Raw genomic sequence first — 21732 nt, forward strand, 5'->3', positions numbered from 1 at the left:
AATCTCCAACCTTACTCTCTTTTATTCCTACAGTATCTGACAGAGTAACAAGAATGCCAGTCATAGTCAAAGCCATATATTTCTCTGGAAAATATTAGTTATATTAAAATACTAATTCATGTGACTGTGAAAGGACATTTTCATCACTGAGACATCATGACCATTATTTAATCTTTTTTACAGTCTAGTCATTATGCCCTTCCCAGTCCACCCTCCGACAGTTCCTCATCCCATTCTTGGCTGACTCCAAGAGGATGTCCCCACACCCTATGCCCTACCAGACCTTCCTCCTCCCTGAGGCCTTAACTCTTTTGCCTTAAGGTCTCAGGCAAAATTGCCATTTTTTTCTGATGACTTTCTAAGGCAGGACCACTCAGGGGTCACAGGCCAAAGAAGCTGCAGAGCAACTGGGACAGGGTCCTTCATTCATCCATCTGCACCCAGTGGGACTGCTGATCCACAGCCCTCCACGCACGGGTCTTATCGGGGAGAGCTGATCTCCCAGGAGTGCTGACACAGGCTTACACACCCACAGGAGGAACAAGCTCCCGCCAGAGACAGCAAGAATATCTAACACCAGAGATTTAAAGATGGCAAAAGATAAAAATGCAAGAATCTACCAATAGAAACCAAGACTACTTGACATCATCAGAACCCAGTACTCCCACCACAGCAAGTCCTGGATACCCCAACACACCAGAAAAGTAAGTCTTGGATCTAAAATCATATCTCATGATGATGATAGAAGAATTTAAGAAGGACATAAATAACTCCCTTAAAGACATACAGGAGAACACAGTTAAACAGATAAAAACCCTTAAAGAAGAAACACAAAAATTCCCTTAAAGAATTATAGGAGAAGACAAGTAAACAAGTAGAAGTTTTTAAGGAGGAAACACAAAAGTCTTTAAAGAATTACAGGAAACACAATCAAACAGGTGAAGGAACTGGCAAAACAATCCAGGATTTAAAAATGGAAGTAGAAACAATTAAGAAAACACAAAGAGAGACAACTCTGGAGATAGAAATCTTAGGAAAGAAGTTAGGAGCCATAGATACAAGCATCACCAACAGAATACAAGAGATAGAAGAGAGAATCTCAGGTGCAGAAGATACCATAGAAAACATTGACAGAACAGTCAAAGAAAATGCAAAATGCGAAAAAGATCCTAACCCAAAACATCCAGGAAATCCAGGACACAATGAGAAGACCAAACCTAAGGATAATAGGTATAGAAGAGAGTGAAGACTCCCAACTTAAAGAACTAGTAAGAATCTTCAACAAAATTGTAGAAGAAAACTTCCCTAACCTAAAGATATGATAGTATATTTAAATGACCCCAAAAATTCCACTAGAGAACTCCTAAACTTGATAAACAACTTCAGCAAAGTAGCTGGATATAAAATTAACTCAAGCAAATCAGTGGCCTTCTCTACACAAAGGATTAACAGGTTGAGAAAGAAATTAGGGAAACAACACCCTTCACAATAGTCACAAATAATATAAAATACCTTGGTGTGACTCTAAGCAGTAAAAGATGTGTATGACAAGAACTTCAAGTCTCTGAAGAAGGACATCGTAGAAGATCTCAGAAGATGGAAAGATATCCCATGCTCATGGATTGGCAGGATTAATATAGTAAAAATGGCCATCTTGACAAAGCAATCTACAGATTCAATGCAGTCCCCATCAAAATTCCAACTCAATTCTTCACAGACTTGGAAAGAGCATTTTGCAAATTCATCTTGAATAACAATAAACCTAGTATAGTGAAAACTATTCTCAACAGTAAGAACCTCTGGTGGAATCACCATCCCTGACCTCAAGGTTTATTAAAGAACAATTGTAATAAAACTGCATGGTATTGGTATAGTGACAGGCACATGCATCAATGGAATAGAATTGAAGACTCAGAAATGAACCCACGCACCTATGGTCACTTGATTTTTGACAAAGGAGCTAAAATCATCCAGTGGGGAAAAAAACAGCATTTTCAACAAATGGTGCTTGCTCAATTGGTGGTTAGCATGTAGAAGAATGCAAATCGGTCCATTCCTTTCTTCTTGTACAAAGCTCAAGTCTGAGTGGATCAAGGACCTCCACATAAAACCAGATACACTGAAACTAATAGAAAAGAAAGTGGGGAAGAGCCTTGAGCTCATGGGCATAGGGGAAAATTTTCTGAACAGAACACCAATAGCTAATGCTCTAAGATCAGGAATTTATAAATGGGACCTCATAAGATTGTAAAGGTTCTGTAAGGCAAAGGATACTGTCAATAGGACAAAATGGTAACCAACAGATTGGGAAAATATCTTCACCAGCCCTATATCCAATAGAGGGCTAATATCCAATATATTCAAAGAACTCATGAAGTTAGACTCAGAGAGCCAAATAACCCTATTTAAAAAATGAGGTACAGAGCTAAACAAAGAATTCTCAACTGAGGTATACCGAATGGCTGAGAAGCACCTAAAGAAATGTTCACCATCCTTAGTCATCAGGTAAATGCAAAACAAAACAACCCTGAGATTCTACCTCACACCAGTCAGAATGGCTAAAATCAAAAACTCAGGTGACAGGAGATGCTGGTGAGGTGGAGAAAGAACATTCCTTCATTGCTGGTGGGATTGTAAGCTGGTACAACCGTTCTGGAAATCAATTTGGTGGTTCCTCAGGAAATTGTACATAGATAGACCATTCCTGGGCATATATCCAGAAGATGCTCTAAAATGTACTAAGGACACCTACTCCAGTATGTTCATAGCAGCCTTATTTATAATAGCCAGAAACTGGAAACAACCCAGTTGTCCCTCAACAGAGGAATGGATACAGAAAATGTGGTACATCCACACAATGGAGTACTACTCAGCTATTAAAAACAATGAATTTATGAAATTCTTAGGGAAATGGATGGATCTGGAGAATATCATCCTGAGTGAGGTAACCCAGTCACAAAAGAACACACATGGTATGCACTCTCTGATAAGTGGATATTAGCCCAGAAGATTTAAATACCCAAAGTTCAATCCCCAAACACAAGAAACTCAAGAAGAAGGAAGAGCAAAGTATGGATACTTTGTTCCTTCCTAAAAGGGGGAACAAAATACTCAGGGAAGGAGTTGCAGAGACTGAAGGAAGGATAATCCAGAGACTGCTCCACCTGGGAATCCTTCCCATTTTTAGTCACCAAACCCAGACACTATTGTGGATGCCAGCAAGTGCTTGCTGACAGGAGCCTGATATAGCTGTCTCTTGAGAGGCTCTGACAGTACCTAATTAATACAGAAGTAGAGGTTCACAGCCATCCATTGCACTGAGCACAGAGTCCTCACTGAAGGAACTAGAGAAAGGACCCAAGGAGCTGAAGGGGTTTACCGTCCCTTAGGATGAACAACAATATGAACTAACTAGTACCCTCAGAGCTCCCAGGGACTAAACCACCAACCAAAGAGTACACATGGTAGGACTCATGGTTCCAGCAGCATTTGTAGCAGAGGATGGCCTAGTTGTTCATCAATGAGAGGAGAGGCCCTTGGTCCTGTGAAGGTTCTATGCTCCAGTGTAGGGGAATGCCAGGGCCAGGAAGCAGAAGAGGGTGGGTTGGTGAGCAGAGGGAGGGGGCAGGAACAGGTTATTTTTTAGATGGGTAACCCGGAAAGGAGATATCTTTTGAAATGTAAATAAAGAAAATATGTAATGAGAGAGAGACAGAGACAGAGGTAGAGAGGGAAAGAGAGACAGAGACAGAGACAGAGACAGAAAGAGAGCCTGAGAGCGAGAGCGAGAGCATGTGTTACATGCTTCTTCTCTTACTGAGGCCAAATCAGGCAGTCCTCTGCTGTATGTGTCTGGGAAGCTCATATCAGCTAGTGTATGCTGCCTGATTGGTGGCTCAGTGTCTGAGAGATATCAGGGGTCCAGGTCAGTTGAGACTGCTGGTCTTCCTATGGGGTTACCCTCCTCCTCACCTTCTTCCAGCCTTTCCTTAATTCAACCACAGGAGTCCCCAGCTTCTGTCTGTTGGTTGGGTATAATTATCTGCATCTGGCTCTTTCAGCTGCTTTTTGGGCCTTTTGGAGGGGTACCATGCTATCTAGGCTCCTGTCTGCAAGCACACTACAGCATCAGAAACAGTGTCAGGGCCCATGTTCTCCCTCTTGAGCTGAATCCCAATTTGGGCCTGTCACTAGATCTCCTTTCCCTCAACCTCTTTTCCATTTTTGTTCTTGTAGTTCTTTTAAATAGGGATAATTCTGCGGCAGTGATTTTGACTGTGGGATGGCAACCCCACCCCTCCAGTTGATGTCCTGTCTTTCTACTGGAGGTGTACTCTAAAAGGTCCTCCTCCCCACCATTGGCCATTTTATTTAAGGTTCTGAGCGTCTCTCACCTTCCAGTCTTTGGTATGTTCTAGAGGGTTCCCCTACTACCTACCTCCCAAGGTTGTTTGTTTCCATTCTTTCTGCTGGTCCTCAGGGCTTCACTCCTGATCTTGCCAAATACCTGATCATGTTCCCTTTTCCCAGTCTCTGTCCTCTCTCCCACCCAGGTCCCTCCCTACCTCTCCCCACCCTCCCCGACTCCCTCTCACTTTGATAGCTTTCTTCTCCCTCCCAAGTGGGACTGAGGCATCCTCACTTGGGCCCTTTGGCTTGTTAACCTACTTGAGTTCTGTGGATTGTTTTTTTTTTTTGGGGGTGGTCGTGGTTCAAGACAGGGTTTCTCTGTGGAGCCTTGGCTGTCCTGGAACTCACTCTGTAGACCAGGCCGGCCTCGAACTCAGAAATTCGCCTGTCTCTGCCTCCCAAGTGCTGGGATTAAAGGCGTGAGCCACCACCTCCCGGCTCTGTGGATTGTTTTTGTTAAAGTTTTTCTAAATCTTTTTTTAATTTTGTTTTTTAATTTTAATTTTTGTTCTTTATATATAGTAAATCACAGTTTTCTGTAGCTCTACTCCTCCCAGTTCTCCCTGTCCCCCAGATCCACTCTTCCTCTGTTTCCCCAAGGAAACTCTTAGAAGAGAAAACATTTAATTGGGAGCTTGCCTACAGTTTCAGAAGTTTAGTCCATTATCATCATTATTGCATGCCAGCACACATGCCAGTGGAGCAGAGCTGAGAGCTACATCCTGATCCATAGGATGAGAGAGGCACTTAACCTCAATCCCACCCCCAGTGATGCACTTATTCCAGTAAGGCCACACCTCCTAATCTTTCTTAGATAGTATCATTCTCTGATGACTAACCATTCAAATATATAAGCCTGTGGCGGCCATTCTTATTCAAACTACCACAAAGGGCTCTTGATATTAAAGCATAAGATTATCTTATAGAGGAATGTAAACTATGCAATAATATTTAAAGTAAAATATAAGATTTCAAGGGGAATTCATTCCTTCTGGCACCATTGCTAGTCATGTTATTCAGTTCTAAGTGTCTTTTCATGTTAAGTAAGAGAAGAGTTTATGAAGAGTCAATAATTAATGATGGTGGTAAATTGTTATGTATAAGCTACTGTTTTCCTTCCCAAGAATTAATAAATTCCCAAGAATCAATAAATTGGGCATGTACTCCTCCACAGAATTCCCATCTTTTGGTGCCAGTCCAGCTGCTCCCTTCACTAGATTATCCTTTGTTGACTGAACTACTGTGTATTCTATGTGACATGGAGGCTGGGCACTTTTATTGTTACTTCGTGCTCTGACATTGCTTCAACAAAAAATATGGACTATGATTCCAAATGTTTTCTTGTACATATCTTTTAAGATTTGGAGTATAGATGTTACAAATTTGGGGAAAAGTGTTTTATGAGAGAGTTAAACTGAAAAGCACAGAAACTCCCTAAGAATCTTGTGTGCCTTTGTAGAAATATAGTTTGGAATTGCAACTTTAGGCATGTGGCTTTATTCTAATGGACTTTTTATTTTTTTTCTTTATTTTGGGGGGATTATTTCTTTTTAGAGTGAGTGAAGAAAAGGAGGTGACAGAGGAACGACTGAAAACTGAGCAGGAGTCCTTTGAGAAGAAGATCCGGCAGTTAGAAGAACAAAATGAACTGATCATCAAAGAAAGGGAAGATATCCTTTTGAAAGTTTCTTTCCGTTTATGTCCAGCAGATTTGACGCTTGTCTGAAGAAATTTAAAAAAACAGAGATATATTTGTTATAACTTTATAACAGGGAGAGCATCTACATGTGCTACCATTTCTAGGCAGTGAGAAAGACATTTAGTAGCATGTGCTCTTGCTTCCTTTGTCCTTGATAAGCCACCTAGCTTCTCTACTGCTGTTACCATGCTGATTTGTCAGCTAAAACCAATGACAAGAAACATGGGTATTGCCATAAGATGTTGGGTCTTATTAAATCCTGCCCCACTACTGTAATGGAGTCTTAACCTCCTCATATTTAGATTTCTTCCAAGGTAAAGCTTAAACAGTTCAAAGGTATTCTGCTCTCTTATAAACACTAGAAAGAAAGAGAAAAATCGAGAAGTTACAACATCAGCTTATAGAATATGTAAGTGTTGTGGTTGATAAATGTTTACATTAGTGTAAAACCAACAATGTCATAGAGCAGCAAAGCTTTGCAATTTAGAGTTAGAAAGGTGTGTATATGTGTGTGTGTGTGTGTTTGCACATGCATGTGCATGTGTGCGTGGTACATAGTGCATTGTTTGTATGAAAATAAAGTAAAAACATATTTTAAGGTTTACTTTTTGTTTAAATCATGTGTATCTGCAGCCGGGCTTTGTGTTAGGGCAGGGCCCATGGAGGACAGAGAAAGGCTTCCTTGGAGCTACAGTTATAGTTGTCTTTTAGCCACCCCAAATGGTGCTGTGTCTGAAAGAGCAGTGAGCACTTGTATGTGAGTCTCCTTGCTCTAGCTGATGAAGGCAGTGGGAGCAGAAAAGACTAGGGAAATGGGTAGGGTTGGAAGCCCTGTGAGTACACACTGTGAATGGTCATACTTGGACCAGCTAACAGGAGGCAGATCAACCCTACTTAGGGTGATTCAAGGCTTACAAAGTTTTGGAAGACTGAGGGAAAGAACATCTAGGATGGGCAAAGGGCACTGGCTGAGGGCTTAAGGTACCAATGCCTAATTAGCATGTGGAAGCCCATTAGGAATCTCAGGTGCTAGCTAAACAGGTTCTTATCAGGAGAAAGGAAATTGATCTTATAATCTAATTGATACTATGTGACATTCCTCCAGAAGAGGTATAGGAGGGCTTCGAATTCCCCAGACAAGGTCAGAGGAGAAACCCTGCCAATGTAGGGAGTCTTCCATATTGAGCTTGTCCCAGAGGCTATCCAAATCATGGTGGACTTGGACCTTAATTACCAGAGTTTTTCCATGCTTCTAACTACTAAGTCATTTCTGTGGCCCCTATAGAAACATATTTAAATGTAAAAGTTTTTACTTAGAAGGACATATGAATTAAAAAATAACCATATTTATGGACTTTGTTTTAGGTAAGTAGAATTACATAATGACATGAATGGAACAGAGAACCAGCTAAACAGAGTAGGATGGATCTGTCAGCAAAACTAGTGTGTAAATGTTTGAAAGAACCATTGTCCTTATTGCTGGTACATTACTTAACTTGATGGTTAATATTTCAAAGATCCCACAAGTAATAGATATGGTCTTGCATTGAAAATAATCATGTATTTTTTTCAAAAAATTAGAAAAATCTGATCATAATGATAAATTAACTAGCTTAAAAATCTCAAAACTGTAACTTTAAAAAATGAGTTCTGAACTTCTATTTTTCAAATAGAAAATTAATACAGTTTGAAATTTTACTTTTCATTGCAGACAATAGGATTATTAACATCACAATAGTAAAAAAATAGCTTCTTTCGGTTCTCTCCCTCTCTCTGATTCTGATTCTGTTTCTCTCTTTCTTTGTGTCTTTTTCTCTGTGTCTTTGTCTGTCTCTGCCTCTTTCTATCTGACTCTCTCCCTCTGACTCTCTGTCCCTCCACTATAGTGTCTGGATAATCATCTTGGCCCTCTTCTGGCTTGTTTTGGCTTCATTGTTCTGAGAATGTCAGCCCTCAGGTCAGAGACCATCTTCTGCTGTTTTGCTTTCCAAGTCAGAGAAATACTATTTACTGAAAATTCACAATACACTTTGGCTAGCTAGTACATTACAAAAATAGTAGTTTAGAAATCAAATGAAAATTTTATTTAAAAGGTCTGTTTTTCACATAAGAACTGGAAAGAAATGACCTCTGTCATGATTTGGGAGTTTAAAGTTATTAGTGTTAGCCACTTTACAGTTCTAGCTTCTAATGGCTACTTCAGATCAAAGGAACACATTTTAATTAGGGTAGGAAGAAAATGGACCAGAGGTCTCGGCAACTGTAAGTCCTCTACATTTAAAAAGAAAAAGATAAAAATCCTTTATCTATGTATGCTGTCCTTTCCTTACCTGATAGTCTGTATGATAGTTTGTGGCTTTGCTGTCAGCAGAGAGGCTGAAAAGGTAGGTGTGCAGCTTGTCTGGCTTAGAGAGTCAGCAAGCAGTGAGAGAGGAGACTGAAGTTAGGCTTCAACTCTGGTACAAAACCAGGGAATGTAGAACTTACTTTTATCTGAAGAGAAAGTGTTGACATTTTGATCTTCCTGGGACAAAATGGTGTACAGCATAATGACATCAGGGTAAGTTAAGGAAAGAGGGTAAAAGAGATAGGTACTAGAACATTATTAAGTCGTCCATGTTTATATAGTATTATACTTAGAAACTTTGGTAGCTTCCCAGGAGAAGGTCACATATAATTTTAGTAGGCAATAGTGACATAGTACTCTGTACAGAATGGCAAGTTTTTTTCAGTGCTGAAGTATAAACTCATGCCCATGAATGGTTTCTTCTGGAAAGCAAAGTGTTAAGATAGCCCAGGTGCCTTGTAGTAGTACAATATTTAGTGGTTTTCCCAAGACTTAGCTCAAGACATTACTTCTAGCTGTGTCTTTTATGCATTGTCTTTGGTGACTTTTGTGCTCTGGGTTCCATAAGTAGTTGCAACAAAGACCTTTGGATTCACTTAGCCTAAAATATTATCTTTCCCTCTGCAGAGGAAGAGGACATATATGAGGTCATGAGGTCATACATGAGACTTGCTTCTGTTTCATACACAGTAAGCAGGGAGTTGGTCTAAGAATTGATTTTGAATTAAGAATGAGGGATGGAAGTAAATGCTGATGTTGCAACAATTTAAGATGGACGAGTTGATTTAATAATCCCTTTAAGACATTTTAAATTACAAATGATAGGTCATGTTTATAGAAGTTTATTGTCAAAAGGGAGAAAGATATGATACAAACAATAATACTCAGGACTTTTGTTACAAGTATATTGTACAGGTACAAATCTCCTTAAAAGAATAAACCTGTCAGAGGTTAATACAGATGATTTTACAGTACATAAAACTCTATAAAACTTCAAAACATAAAATGAGCTTGTAATTTAAAACAATATAATTTTAATACAGATACACACTTACCCATCACACACGAATGGTTCAGGCTCATCTACATTTTGTCAGATAATCTTAGTTCATTTTAAATTTTATTTCTGTGTGAGACGCTATAACAATGACTTATAGTTTGGGACATTTTTAAGGTATGTTATACAAATTTTTTTTTTAAAGGTCTACTAACTGATTAACTATATAGACTAATTTTTTAGTGGAAAGGGAAGATATTTTACATGTTTGCATAGGGATAGGGCATGTCATAGTTTTTAAATACAAAACTAGTTTATTAAAACATAAAAATCTTTGATAATTTTCAGTCTTTGAACAAGGGAATACTATGCCTTAAGTGCCCTTTTCAGTGCCACATGGCCTCTTAAACCTTGTGGAACTTTTGTCTGCCTGTGTGTGAAAGGAGAGAGAATCTCACACTTAAAGAATAATTTGCCCAACAACTCTAATTCTGAAACGTAGGCATTTGAATATTGTAACTTGTAATAGATGTATTTTTTAGAAAAGTTAATTAATATTTGAACTCGTATTTCTAGAGAATGACTCAGATTGATGGCATTAGTAAACTTGTAGAAGGAAAGTGAAGTCTGAGATCTGGTCACATTGCTGAAGTATGAAGAAACAGGTCTGAAGTACAATGCATGCTAGAGTAAAAACATCCTTGTTTTGCATTGACTACAAAAGACAGTTACTGAATGGTATTGTCATCACTCCTCCAACCGTGTGTGTGTGTGTGTGTGTGTGTGTGTGTGTGTACACACATGCATATGGTACATTTGTCCATGCAGATATCCTCGTATATGTGGAGGCTCCACGGTAGAGGTTAGGTGTTTTCTTTCATCCTTGACCACCTTCCTTTTTGGAACAGTCCGTCACTGAACAAGATTTGTCCAGGCCAGTGAGCTCAGGAATGTGCCTATCCCCACCTACCCACTAATGGGATTGTAGTACATGCCATTGACAAGCATGCTGGAGATTTGAAATCAGGTTGTAATGCCAGCTCAGCAAACACTTTACCCACTGAGCCATTTCCCCAGCACCTGTCCCCCACTGCTTATAAAATTGGAGATTGAGTTCAGAACCTCAGCAGATGCTGTACCACTAAGCCATATCTCTACCCTGAAAAGTTACTGAACGTATGAGTCTTCCTTTGTATCTAATGATGCCTCCTTTGCAGGCTTGTTAGAATATGAAGTATTTTATTTAATCATGTCTGTAAAGAGTAACCGTGCTCTATAGTAGGCACATCTCTTGTGAGCTGTACTGAGAGCATGCAGGAGGGGATGATTGGTCACTTTGTTTTCCATTCCTCTGCCTTTCTTCACCGGGGTTGGGTGGTTTTTAGTCTATTACACAAGTTCTTAGTCTGCTTCTAAGCTCTGTGGAGAGGGGAGCTTAACTGGTATCTGTTGGTTCCTCACTGAAGAAAACCAAGAAGATTTTGTTGTTAATGTTTTTGTTTGAGGAGAGTGTGTTGTCTGTTTGGGCTTATGTTGTATTGCTGCATCAGAAACCAAGTACTTCCCTTCCATTTTTAGAAATAGTATTCTCTTAACATTTCATATATACATATGAAATATATATGTATATGTATTATTCTCTTATGTATATACATTTCATATGTATGTATGAAATGTTAAGAGAATAAATATAAAATTTATTTTGTTCATAACCTCTTCCTCATTCCCTTCAATTTCCCCCATGCTCCCTCAGGATATATCTTGCTTCCAACTTTATGCTGTGCGTGCCTGCATGTGTCTGTGTGAGAGTGTGTGTGTGTGTGTGTGTGTGTGTGTGTGTGTGTGTGTGTGTGTGTGTGAGAGAGAGAGAGAGAGAGAGAGAGAGAGAGAGATGCTGATTCTGTTTAGTGTGGCCCATGGGTGTGTGGTCGTCCACTGAGACGTAGACCCCACTGGTCATCCTCTAAAGACAAGCCTCTAACTCTTGCCCAGCAGCCTTCAGCTGCAGTAACCCCAAGAGCAGGACCTTGGGAGCTCCTCCCATCTCCATGGTAGACTTCTTCCTCCTCTGTGAAGATTTTTAACTGACTTTCACTTATGCAGGTTTTGTGGGGGTAACTCCTGCTACTATGAATTCATCTGTACAGTAGCCACGTCAGGCCCAAGGAATGACATTTTAGAACATTTCCAGTCATCCTTCTGCTCTTACATTTGCCCAGCCCCTCCTCCACTGTGAGCCCTGAGCTGAGTATGGGAGTTGTCGGCACATAGCTGAGGACTCACTATCACCTATTTTTACTTATTTGAACAGCTACAAGTGCCCACTCCCTTTTCTGGCCTCCATGGGGCCCTGCCTCCATCACATTCAAACACAAATTAATTAATTAATTAATTAATTAATCTTTATAAAGGCTTTTGCAATGTAAAGAAATTGATGTAGGGACTGTGTTGCTTGAGGCCATTTTGGTTGCTGCATGATGCTGTGTCAATCTATTAAGTTTGGGGCCATAATGTTATTGTATAACTGTCATGGAAAGTCACTGTAACTCAGAATTAACAGACAGAATTATTCTTCCTATTAGTGTTGTGAGGAGACAATCCCACTTCAGGAGAAAAACTGATTGTTACTGGCTGGTTACTTTTGTTGTTCTCTTAGCCATTGGAACATATGGAAGATTACTTCTTGGGCTAATCTGGTAGTTCAGTAGACAGAATACTTACCTATTTCATACAAGGTCCTATATTCAGTCCCCAACACAAATAGATAAATAAGACTATTTTTTTTAAATTATTTAGCTACAAATGCTAACTACAGAGCAAAGGAAATTGATATCAAGTACTTATAAAATAAAATAATTATATTAATTTATCTGGCATACTTCATACTATGTTAGAACATAGCTACCTGTACAGTTGTTTCTTTTTTTTTTTTCTGGAACTGATCCAGGAAGTAATAAAAATGTACTTCTCAACTACCCTGTTCACCTATGTGTGTACTTTTCTTATGAGAGAGTTCTTGACGCTGCCATATGGGTAATAAATCCATTGCTTTGTATCTGTACATTTAATCCCATCACAGCTTAGAAAAAATTAAATGCAAATAGAGCTGCGGTGAGAATCTTGAAGGTGATAGGAACACTTTTAAAAGCACATGAATACTGAGGATGCCAATAGTCTAGATAGAATACTGTCTACCTGGATAGAATGTATTCACATAGGAAGCAATGATGTAACAGGCTTCATGGTTTTAAAGCATCAAGATAACACCGTGTTAGCTTCTGTTCTTTTTAGTACTTCTATCAGTAAAACACATTACTTTTTTATATTCCTCTCATGAACAGAGCACTTTCTCATACTTTGTCATCTTTGTGACAACCTGAGGAGTTAGGGAAGCAGATGCTGTTATGCTCCTGGCCTGGAGAAATAACTGGAATAACTTGTGGAAGAGGCAGAAGTACACTCTACCCTAGTGCCCACTCTCTTCAGCACTGGTGGGCACAAGAACTGTAACCCTCTGTCATACCAACTGCTTTATACTGAACATAACATTATAAAAATAGATAATATGTATCTATAGTGCTGTGTATCTGAAGCATTTTTAACTCATGTTTATGTTTAGAGTACAGAGGGAAATCAGGTTGTACAGATTCTTGTGTTTTGGCTTCTCTCCAGTTCTTCCCATCCCCTCCTGACATATTTGGAGCCATTGTCTCTGTAGGATTATAGCATTCTTGTGTATGTCTCTATGGTCTTAACTGTTCTTTAGACAGTTCCAACACTGTTGGCATATTAACCTTTCATAAAATCTACTTCTATTACATCACTTGTCTTTTGATACCTTTCTGTAGCTTAATATGGTTTAAAAGATCCAATGGATCTTTTTCAGTAGTAGAGATTGAACTCAGAGCCTCAAATGCACTGGACAAGCGCTGGACCACTGAAGCGGTATCCACAGCTCATTTTAAAAACTATGTCGAGACAGTGTCTAGCTAAGCTCTCCCAGAACAGGCTTTATGCTCAGCTCTAATCCAGGCAGTCTTTGACTACCTCAGCCTATTGATTATTTGGCCTAGCTACATATGGGTTCTGATTACTAGTGTCACATGACGTATGGCCTTCCTTTTGGTGGCCCTTATGTGCTTCCTATGACATTTTCACTAGGACTGATTTTCCTCAGTTTTTACTGTTTTCTTTTATTTCTTTTATTTTCAAGCCAACTTTTTTTAAAACATCATCCTCAATAAATTGTATTTACAGTATTTGGATCTGAGCAAATGTATATTGGTGCTATCTGCCTGAATTTGTCTTCTTATTCTTTAGACAGCTGTGGTACACTTGGAATGGTTTTTGCTTCACTTTTTAAAACTTATTTTTTTTACAGTGCAGCCATTGCCCCACTCCCTGTCCCCCACCCCTTCACAGTTCCTCCTCCCATTTCTTCTCTACCCTGTCTCCAAAGGGATGTCACACCCCCCACCTCCCCACTGATGCCAGATCTCCCCATTCCCTGGGGCCTCAAGGGTTAGGGGTATCTTCTCCCACTGAGGCCAGACCCAGAAGTCCTCTGCTGTATATGTGGGGTGGAGTGGGGAGGGAGAGGACTACCTCCTTTATGCTGCCTTGTTGGTGGCTCAGTGGCTGAGAGATCTCAGGGGTCCAGGTTAGTTCAGAATGCAGGTCTTCCTATGAGGTCACCGTCCTCTTCCTGTTCTTCCAGCCTTTCTCTTCAAGTGGTTGGATGAAAGTATCTTCATCTGTCTCAGTCAATATCTTGGTGGGCTTCTCAGAGGGCTGCCACGCTAGGCTCATATCTGTAAACACACTATAGCATCAGTAATAGTGTCAGGCCTGGGAGCCTCCCCTTGAACTGGATCCCAATTTGAGGCAGTCAGTCAGTCACTGGACCTCCTTTCCTTCAGTCTTGTCTCCATTTTGTCCTGAAGTTCTTTTAGATAGGAACAATTCTCGGTCAGAATTTTCTATCATACCACCCTGAACACACCTGATCTCATCTTGCTTCACCTTTAAAAAATTTTTTATTTTTTCCTGTGTTCCTGTGTATGTACATATGTGTGCATACTATGGCACACATGTGGAAGTCTGAGAACAATTTGCAGGATCAGAACTCTTCCATTATGTGGCCTCAGGGAATTTACTTGGCAGGTGTGACAGCAAACTCCTTTATTCCCTAAACCGTGCTGCTAAGTTGGAACCTTGGAAGCAGATCATGGCTTTTAACCTTTGTATTTTTTGTACCAGTATGACTTTAAAGAAATCATGGAACAAATGGGCATGACAGTGGCATGTTAGGAAGAATAGTTTGCACCAGCTGTATGCCTTAGCAGGGGTGAAAACATGAAGGAGCAGAGAATTTCGAGAGGAAGGGGAAGCTATTTATTTGGAGGAATGGTTTCTGGGTTGTTTTATTTTCAGCCTTTCCCCCTCTGTTCTGGCTTAGGAAGTTCACTTACCATTTGTTTTTGTTTTTGTTTTGTTGTTGTTTTTTTAACATGGCAATTAAACATGTTCATTGTTTGTGTCAAAACAGGGAATACATACATTTGTATCTCACATATAGAGAAATCTATCACACAGTTCCTGTGCAAGTGGTTGGTATTATGATACATTAAAGACAAGTTAAGATCTGAACATAGTAGGACCAACATGTAAAGCATGATCGTTCCTCAAGGTTGGAGGTAAATAGGAAATAGACTCATTTGGTGTCCTTTTTTTTTTTATTTAATTTAATTTTTTACTTATTCACTCTACATCCCACTCACTGTCCCCCTCCTGGTCACCCCCTCCTACAATCATCTCCCCTTCTTCTCTGAACAGGTTGGGGCTCCCCAGATATCCCTCTATCTGGGCACTTCAAGACTCTGTGAGGCTAGGCACTTTTTCTTCCACTGAGGCCAGACAGGGCATCCAGCTAGAACATACTCCATGGACAGGCAACAGCTTTTGGGATAGCTCCTGCTCCAGTTGTTTGGGACCCACACGAAGACAAAGCTGCACATCTGCTACATATGTACTGGGAGGCCTAGGTGCAGCACGCATATTTTTTGGTTGGTGATGCAGACTCTGAGAGCCCCAGGGGCCCAGGTTAGTTGTCTCTGTTGGACTTCCTGTGGAGTTTCTATCCCCTTCGAAGCCCACAATCTTTCCTCCTGTTCTTCCATAAGAGTCCCCAAGCTCCATTTACTGTTTGACTGTGGATTTCTGCATCTGTCTGAGTCAGCTGCTGGGTGGAGCCTCTCAGAGGACAGGCTCCTGTCTGTAGTCATAACAGTATCAGTAATAGTGTCAGGGATTGGTGCTTACCCATGGACTGGATCTCAAGTTGAGTCAGTTATTGGTTGGCCATTCCCTCAGGCTCTGCTCCATCCACCATCCTTGCATTTATTGTAGACAGGTTAAATTTTGTGGTGTGCTTCCCTCGTTTTGTTTTTGCTGGTATGGAATTACTTATTTCCTGTGTTTTCTTAGATGTAGTTATCCTTCTTGGGTTGGAGTTTTCCTTCAGGTATTTTCTGTAGGGCTGGATTTGTGAATAGATATTGTTTGGATTTGGTTTTGTCTTGAAATAACTTGTTTTCTCCATCTATGGTAATTGAGAGTTTTGCTGGATTGAGAGTCAAGGTTGGCACCTGTGGTTTTTTAGAGGATGCAAGATATCTGTCCAGGCCCTTCTAGATTTTAGAAGTCTCTGTTGAGAAGTTAGGTATAATTCTGATAGGTCTGCCTTTTTAATGTCACCTAGCCTTTTTTTTCCTTGTTGCTTTTAATATTCTTTCTTTGTTCTGTGGATTTTGTGTTTTGATTATTGTGTGATGGCAGAATTTCCTTTTTTAGTCTAGTCTAATTGTTGTTCTTAAGCTTCTTGTATGTTTATAGGCATCTCTTTAAGTTGAGAAAGTTTTTTTCTATGATTTTGTTGAGAATATTTTCTGGGCTTTGTAACTGGGACTCATCACCTTCTTCTGTCCTTATTTTTCTTAGATTAGATCTTTTCATGGTATCCCAGGTCTCCTGGATGTTTGTGTCAGGAATATTTTAGATTTAACATTTCTTTGACTCATGTATCAATTTCTTCTATTGAATCTTTTTCCCCTGAGGTTCTTCTATCTCCTGTATTCTGTTGGTAATGTTTGCATCTGTTGTTCCTGTTCTCTTCCCTAAGTTTTCCATCTCCAGGATTTCCTCAGTTTGTGTTTTCTTTATTGCTTCTCTTTCCACTTTCAGGTCTTGCACAGTTTTTTTTTTTATTTCCATTACCTGTTCTATATTTTTCTGTATGTTTTTATGGGATTTATTTGTTTTCTCTTTAAAGACCTCTACCTGCTTGATTGTATTTTCCTGGTTTTTTAAAGGGATTTTTTTTTTCAATTTTTCCTTTAAAGGCCTTTGCCCTTATAATATAATCTTATAAAAGATTGAATTTAAGGTCATTTTCTTATGCTTAGGTTCTGACTCAGATATCCAGGGTTTGCTGTAGCTATCCAGAGGTAGCTGTGCTCTGATGGTGTCATAATATTCTGGCTTTAGTTGATAGTGTTCTTTCAAGGGCCTTTAGCCATCTGGATGATTTTGGTCCCTGGATATTCTTGTTACAGTAGGTATTGGGATGTGGGGTGAACCTTGATGGCCCTGTTGTGGCAGGCCTGTAGTGGGTATCCTTGGGCTTTATATTCCCCAACCTGCAGTTCTGTATGGTTCAGTACCCACAGGTCTGTATGGTTCAGGAGCCTCAGGTATGATGAAGGTGGGCAAAGAAGTGCCAGGAAAATGGAGGTCCCCCAGGGTCAGCAGGCTGCTCAGAGCACTTTGGCATGACCCAACAGACTCAGCAAGTGGGGAAGATGGGTGAGGGAAGAGAAGCTAATCTGTATGGCTCAGGATCTGCAGGTCTAATAAAGGCAGGAAGAGAGGTCTTGGGATAGCAGGCTGCTCAGCCACTTATTTGTAATTGTAGCATTTGTTGTAGACTAAATTGTGTCCATACCAAATTTGTACATTGAGGCTTTCATTTTCGGTGTGATTGTAGCTGAAGATAGGGTTTCTAGGAGACTTTAAGATTAAATGAGGTCACAATGATGGGTGTGTCCTGATCCTATAGAGCTAAGATTCCTGTGTTTGCCTTCCCACAAATATAGAGAACACAATCAGAAGGCTACTTGTAAAGACAGCTCATGAGAAACCTGAAATGTCTGAAATGTCTGGTCCAGAACTGTGAGCAAGTCAATTGTTGCTTAAGCTTCCTCAGCTTTAGGCCTTGGCCATGAAAGGAGGAATGAAGTCGGATGGTGTTAAATGATGCCCCATTCTCTGCTACTTTTCTTCAGTATAAGGTGAAAGAGCCATTTGATATATTTGTTAAAAAGTTGCACTTCTAAACTTTATTTTGCTTCCAGGTGTCATTGTCTATCATATTCTGTATCTTTACTGCCCTGGCTAGGTAGTAACACAAATTTGGATATAACTTATTCTAGGTTTGCTTTTAGGGATTTCTCTGACTTACTGACTGGTGTGGGACGGTGGACTGTGCCACCAGTCTGAAGAACTGATAAGGTTATAGCAAGTTCAGAAACTTGATAAATCTCGTAATTGAAAACATCAGGAGTTTGAATCATTTCTGGACCAGATTCCTGTCCTGGAGTACATGACCATAACACACCACTAGGAGGACCATGATGATCAGTCATGCCTAGACAATACCTGAAGTCCTTCCCCATGCAAATAGAGGACCCCTAACATCTCGGATTGAGCCAATGGGAAGATTTAGCCCTAGATCCCACATCACTCCAAAAGTGTTTTGTCCACAAGGAATAAAGTACACGAGTTAATTTAACCAACGCGTCTGAGGGTCTTATTGAGCTGTAACACTCCAGGGAAGAATTTTCTCTCCTGAACATTTGTTGTTGAACCTAACCCTGGCCCAAGGAGCTGGGTGTACTGGCTTGACAGTAGCCACTCCATGCTCAGTGGGTGCAGCTCTGGCTCCTAGTTGCCTGCTGTGTCATGCTTTCCCCTTGGAGAGCTGTAACACTCTGGTCTTTCTGGACTTGTCTGAGCCCAGCAAGACCTTTTGTTCCGGCTCGCTGGCCAGGCTAATGATTCCCTGCCAGTTGTGCCCCAGTATACAGACCAGCAGTCAGGGATCATTTTAATATCTGTGGCATACTCATTTTATAATAAAACAATATTTTCCTTTTCTACGGTTGGTTTTTTTCTGTCTTGTAATGGTTGAGAAACTCCAGATATGAGTCCTTAGCACTCAACTCCAGAGACCAGTTTATTGATTTACAGTGAGGGAAACTGAAATTCAAATAGTTCTCATTGGGACTATAGCTATAGAGTTTAGATGGTACTCTTGGCTAACATGACCATTTCTTTTTGATATATGTCCACATACAAATGCAGTAAAGTGAACTTGAAACCAAACTTAGTATGTGTTTATTATATGCTATATATTTTATACATATTTCTATACTTCTTTATAGTGATAGTTCTGAGTATGTTGTATCAAATCTATATAGGGCCATATAAAATTACCTAGAAAAATTTAATCAGTTCTTGCATATATAAATATCCTTTAATGCTGCCTATCATCTGAAAAGGACTATTCTGAAATAGTTCTTCATCTAAGCCCGTTTGAATTAGCACAGTTTGTAATGATTTTTAGATTTGAAGAATATAATGAATGACTGTGTTATTAATCAAGAATAACTTTTTCTTTACATATTAATCTTTAAATGGCCTTCACAATATAGATGCTAGCACTTTCACTTCAGCTACAGACTTTCACAGGCTTTTATTTTTTAAAACTTATACCCAAGATTTGGCATTTAAGGGATCTTTAAGTTTGCATAAGTCTAAATATAGTTATAGTATGCATAGCCATGTAGTGATAATGAATTAACAGAATATGTGAACTAGGTCTCACTACAGATAAGATGATTAGATTGTCATGCCTCTTCTCCCATTTTTTATCTTTTTGTAATACATGTTGATAGTAATATTATTAGGATTGTTTGGGGCCAGATAATTTTCAGAGGTTTTTCATACTTTAGCCTGTTTGCACAGTTTATCAGCTGTACATGGTTGGTCTGAAACCTGAGGTGAGCGCTTCAAGGGGACTCTCCCGCTTGGAAGGCTTTGGAGCTGACGTGGCACTCCTCAGTCTGTAGAAGTCCTGGATACTGAGCTCCTTGTTGCTCCTGGATCCTTAGGCGTGTGCAGAGCTAAGGAGAGAAAGAGCCCTGTCTGTCAGTCTCAGAAAAGTCACTAGCTATTGTTGCCTGGTGAATCTCCAGAATTTAAAGAATAGTTCATTAAAGAAAAAAAAGGGAGGAAGGGAGAGAAGGAGGGGGAGAGAGAGAGGAGAAAGAGAGAGAGAGAGAGAGAGAGAGAGAGAGAGAGAGAGAGAGAGAGAGAGAGAGAGAGAGAGAGAGAAGAGAGAAAGAAAGGAAGGAAGAAAAAAGAAAGAACAAAAACACTGCTGAAACTGAGACTGGAAATACAAATTTCCCTCTCAAGAAGCTTATATGCCAGAGAGACAGGAAGTAACCGGAATCTATGACATGGTGACGAGAGAGAATCGTCATTAGTTTAAGTGCAGAAAAAACCGTTTTCACATGTTTACCTGTCTCTCATGAAAAGCTCCAAGGCATCAGTCTGCCAGGCTGAAAGGACCGGAAGACTGGTTTACGCCTAAAGAGGAGATTTTAGTATGGTGGCATACATATTCACTTAGAGGAATTGCAGAGCTTAGGATAGTCGATAACATCATGTCATAACTTGAAGTGGCAGAAAACTAGTTCAACATGTTGCTAAAGTGACTTTTTCCTCATTAAATAAAATAATGTAAAGAATATTGTTTGTAAACTTATTAAATTAGGGATGGGATATCTCAGACGTGATTAATCCTACTGTATAATATAACAGAAAGGACTGGCCCTCTAGAAAGAGGACCTGTTGTATGCTTTACATCTAGCTTTATGATTTTGGATAAAGCACCCTTTGTAAATTTTAAAATTTTTGTATATCATGTGTCAACAATTTCTGAATAATTTATCAAAAATAAGACTGTCAACTGAAATAATATAAAATTTCCCAGTATATGGTTAAACTCTATAAAAGTTTTATTTGTAATATATTTTCAAGAAAGTTCATAACATAAAATGATGTGATAGTAGATTTAATAATGTCCTGCAAATATTCTCTTTTGTGGATGTTCTTTTCCATTTGAAGTCTTTCTTTAAAATTCTCATCCAAAAACAAAACAAACAAGCAAAAAACCAACAACAAAAATCTTGCTTTCTAATTTTTGTGGAGATGATACAAATTTTCAGAGTCCATCTTGGCTGCAGTCCTCCCTTCCTCCACCAATCCAGCCCACCCAGCAGGTCCACTGCTCCTCATTCCCTGCAGGAAAGGCAGGCCTCCCAAGCTATTGGCAAGAGAAGTTGGCTAGGAGTCTCAGCATCACAGACTTATCCAATGAAGCACAAAGAAGTCTCATGTTGAAAGATGCAAGGAGCTTCAAAATGCCATGCTTGGACTTGAACCTCCATTGTGAGGTTGCGTGGCTCTGTCAGGGTTTGGCTTCATTGAGCATAACAAGCATGCAGTAGCAGTAATCAAACCCAGGTGTGTTCATTTCCTGTAGAAGACAATCTGGTACTGGCATTCCAGAATGATAACTATGTAAATTAGGGAACCACATCTCTTCTATCTTGGTGTTCTAGGATTCAGCCTTCATGTGTACATTGTAGCACAGTCACTCTGTTTTAAAGGTTGTTCTAAACTTTGCTTTAATGTCTTTATTGTTAAATTTAGAAATATAGTTGGTTTCTACATATTTGTTGTATAGTTTTTAACCTCTGTAAATTGTTATTATTCTAGTAGTTTTATATATGAAACCATGTCAATCTGCAAATAAAAACAATTGGCTTTTTTTTCTGTCTTCCACTTCTTTTTCCTGTCGCAGCACTCCAGCTTCATGTTAAGTACGTATGACTGAGAGAACATCCTTGTCTTGTTCTTAATCCTAGGGAGGAATACATATTCATCCTTGATTTTCGGACCGGTCTATGAGAACATCCTTTTTATTTCTTGAAGTTTTCTGCTTTTCCTCAGTTGTCTTGTTCTTGTTTATAAAATTGTGAGTGGATGTTGGTTATTCATAGCACTTTAGAATATACTTATTATGTATTTCCCTCAGACCTAGCTTCTGTCTTGTGTCCTATTGCATACTTAGATTGAAATGCAGGCTGCTAC

The 21732-nt window shown here is 39.6% G+C and overlaps 1 protein-coding gene across 3 annotated transcripts in view; it reads left to right on the forward strand.

Moving 5' to 3' along the window:
* Kiaa1328 (KIAA1328 ortholog) overlaps positions 1–21732 on the forward strand; it is a 290749-nt gene that overhangs the window by 29820 nt on the left and 239197 nt on the right. For all 3 annotated transcript variants that reach the window (XM_031365156.1, XM_031365157.1, XM_031365158.1), the window contains one exon: positions 5965–6080. In XM_031365156.1, coding sequence (XP_031221016.1) covers positions 5965–6080 — 116 coding nt within the window. The remainder of the gene's footprint in view (positions 1–5964; positions 6081–21732) is intronic.

Source organism: Mastomys coucha, unplaced genomic scaffold (assembly GCF_008632895.1).
Source record: "Mastomys coucha isolate ucsf_1 unplaced genomic scaffold, UCSF_Mcou_1 pScaffold13, whole genome shotgun sequence".
Taxonomy (NCBI): domain Eukaryota; kingdom Metazoa; phylum Chordata; class Mammalia; order Rodentia; family Muridae; genus Mastomys; species Mastomys coucha.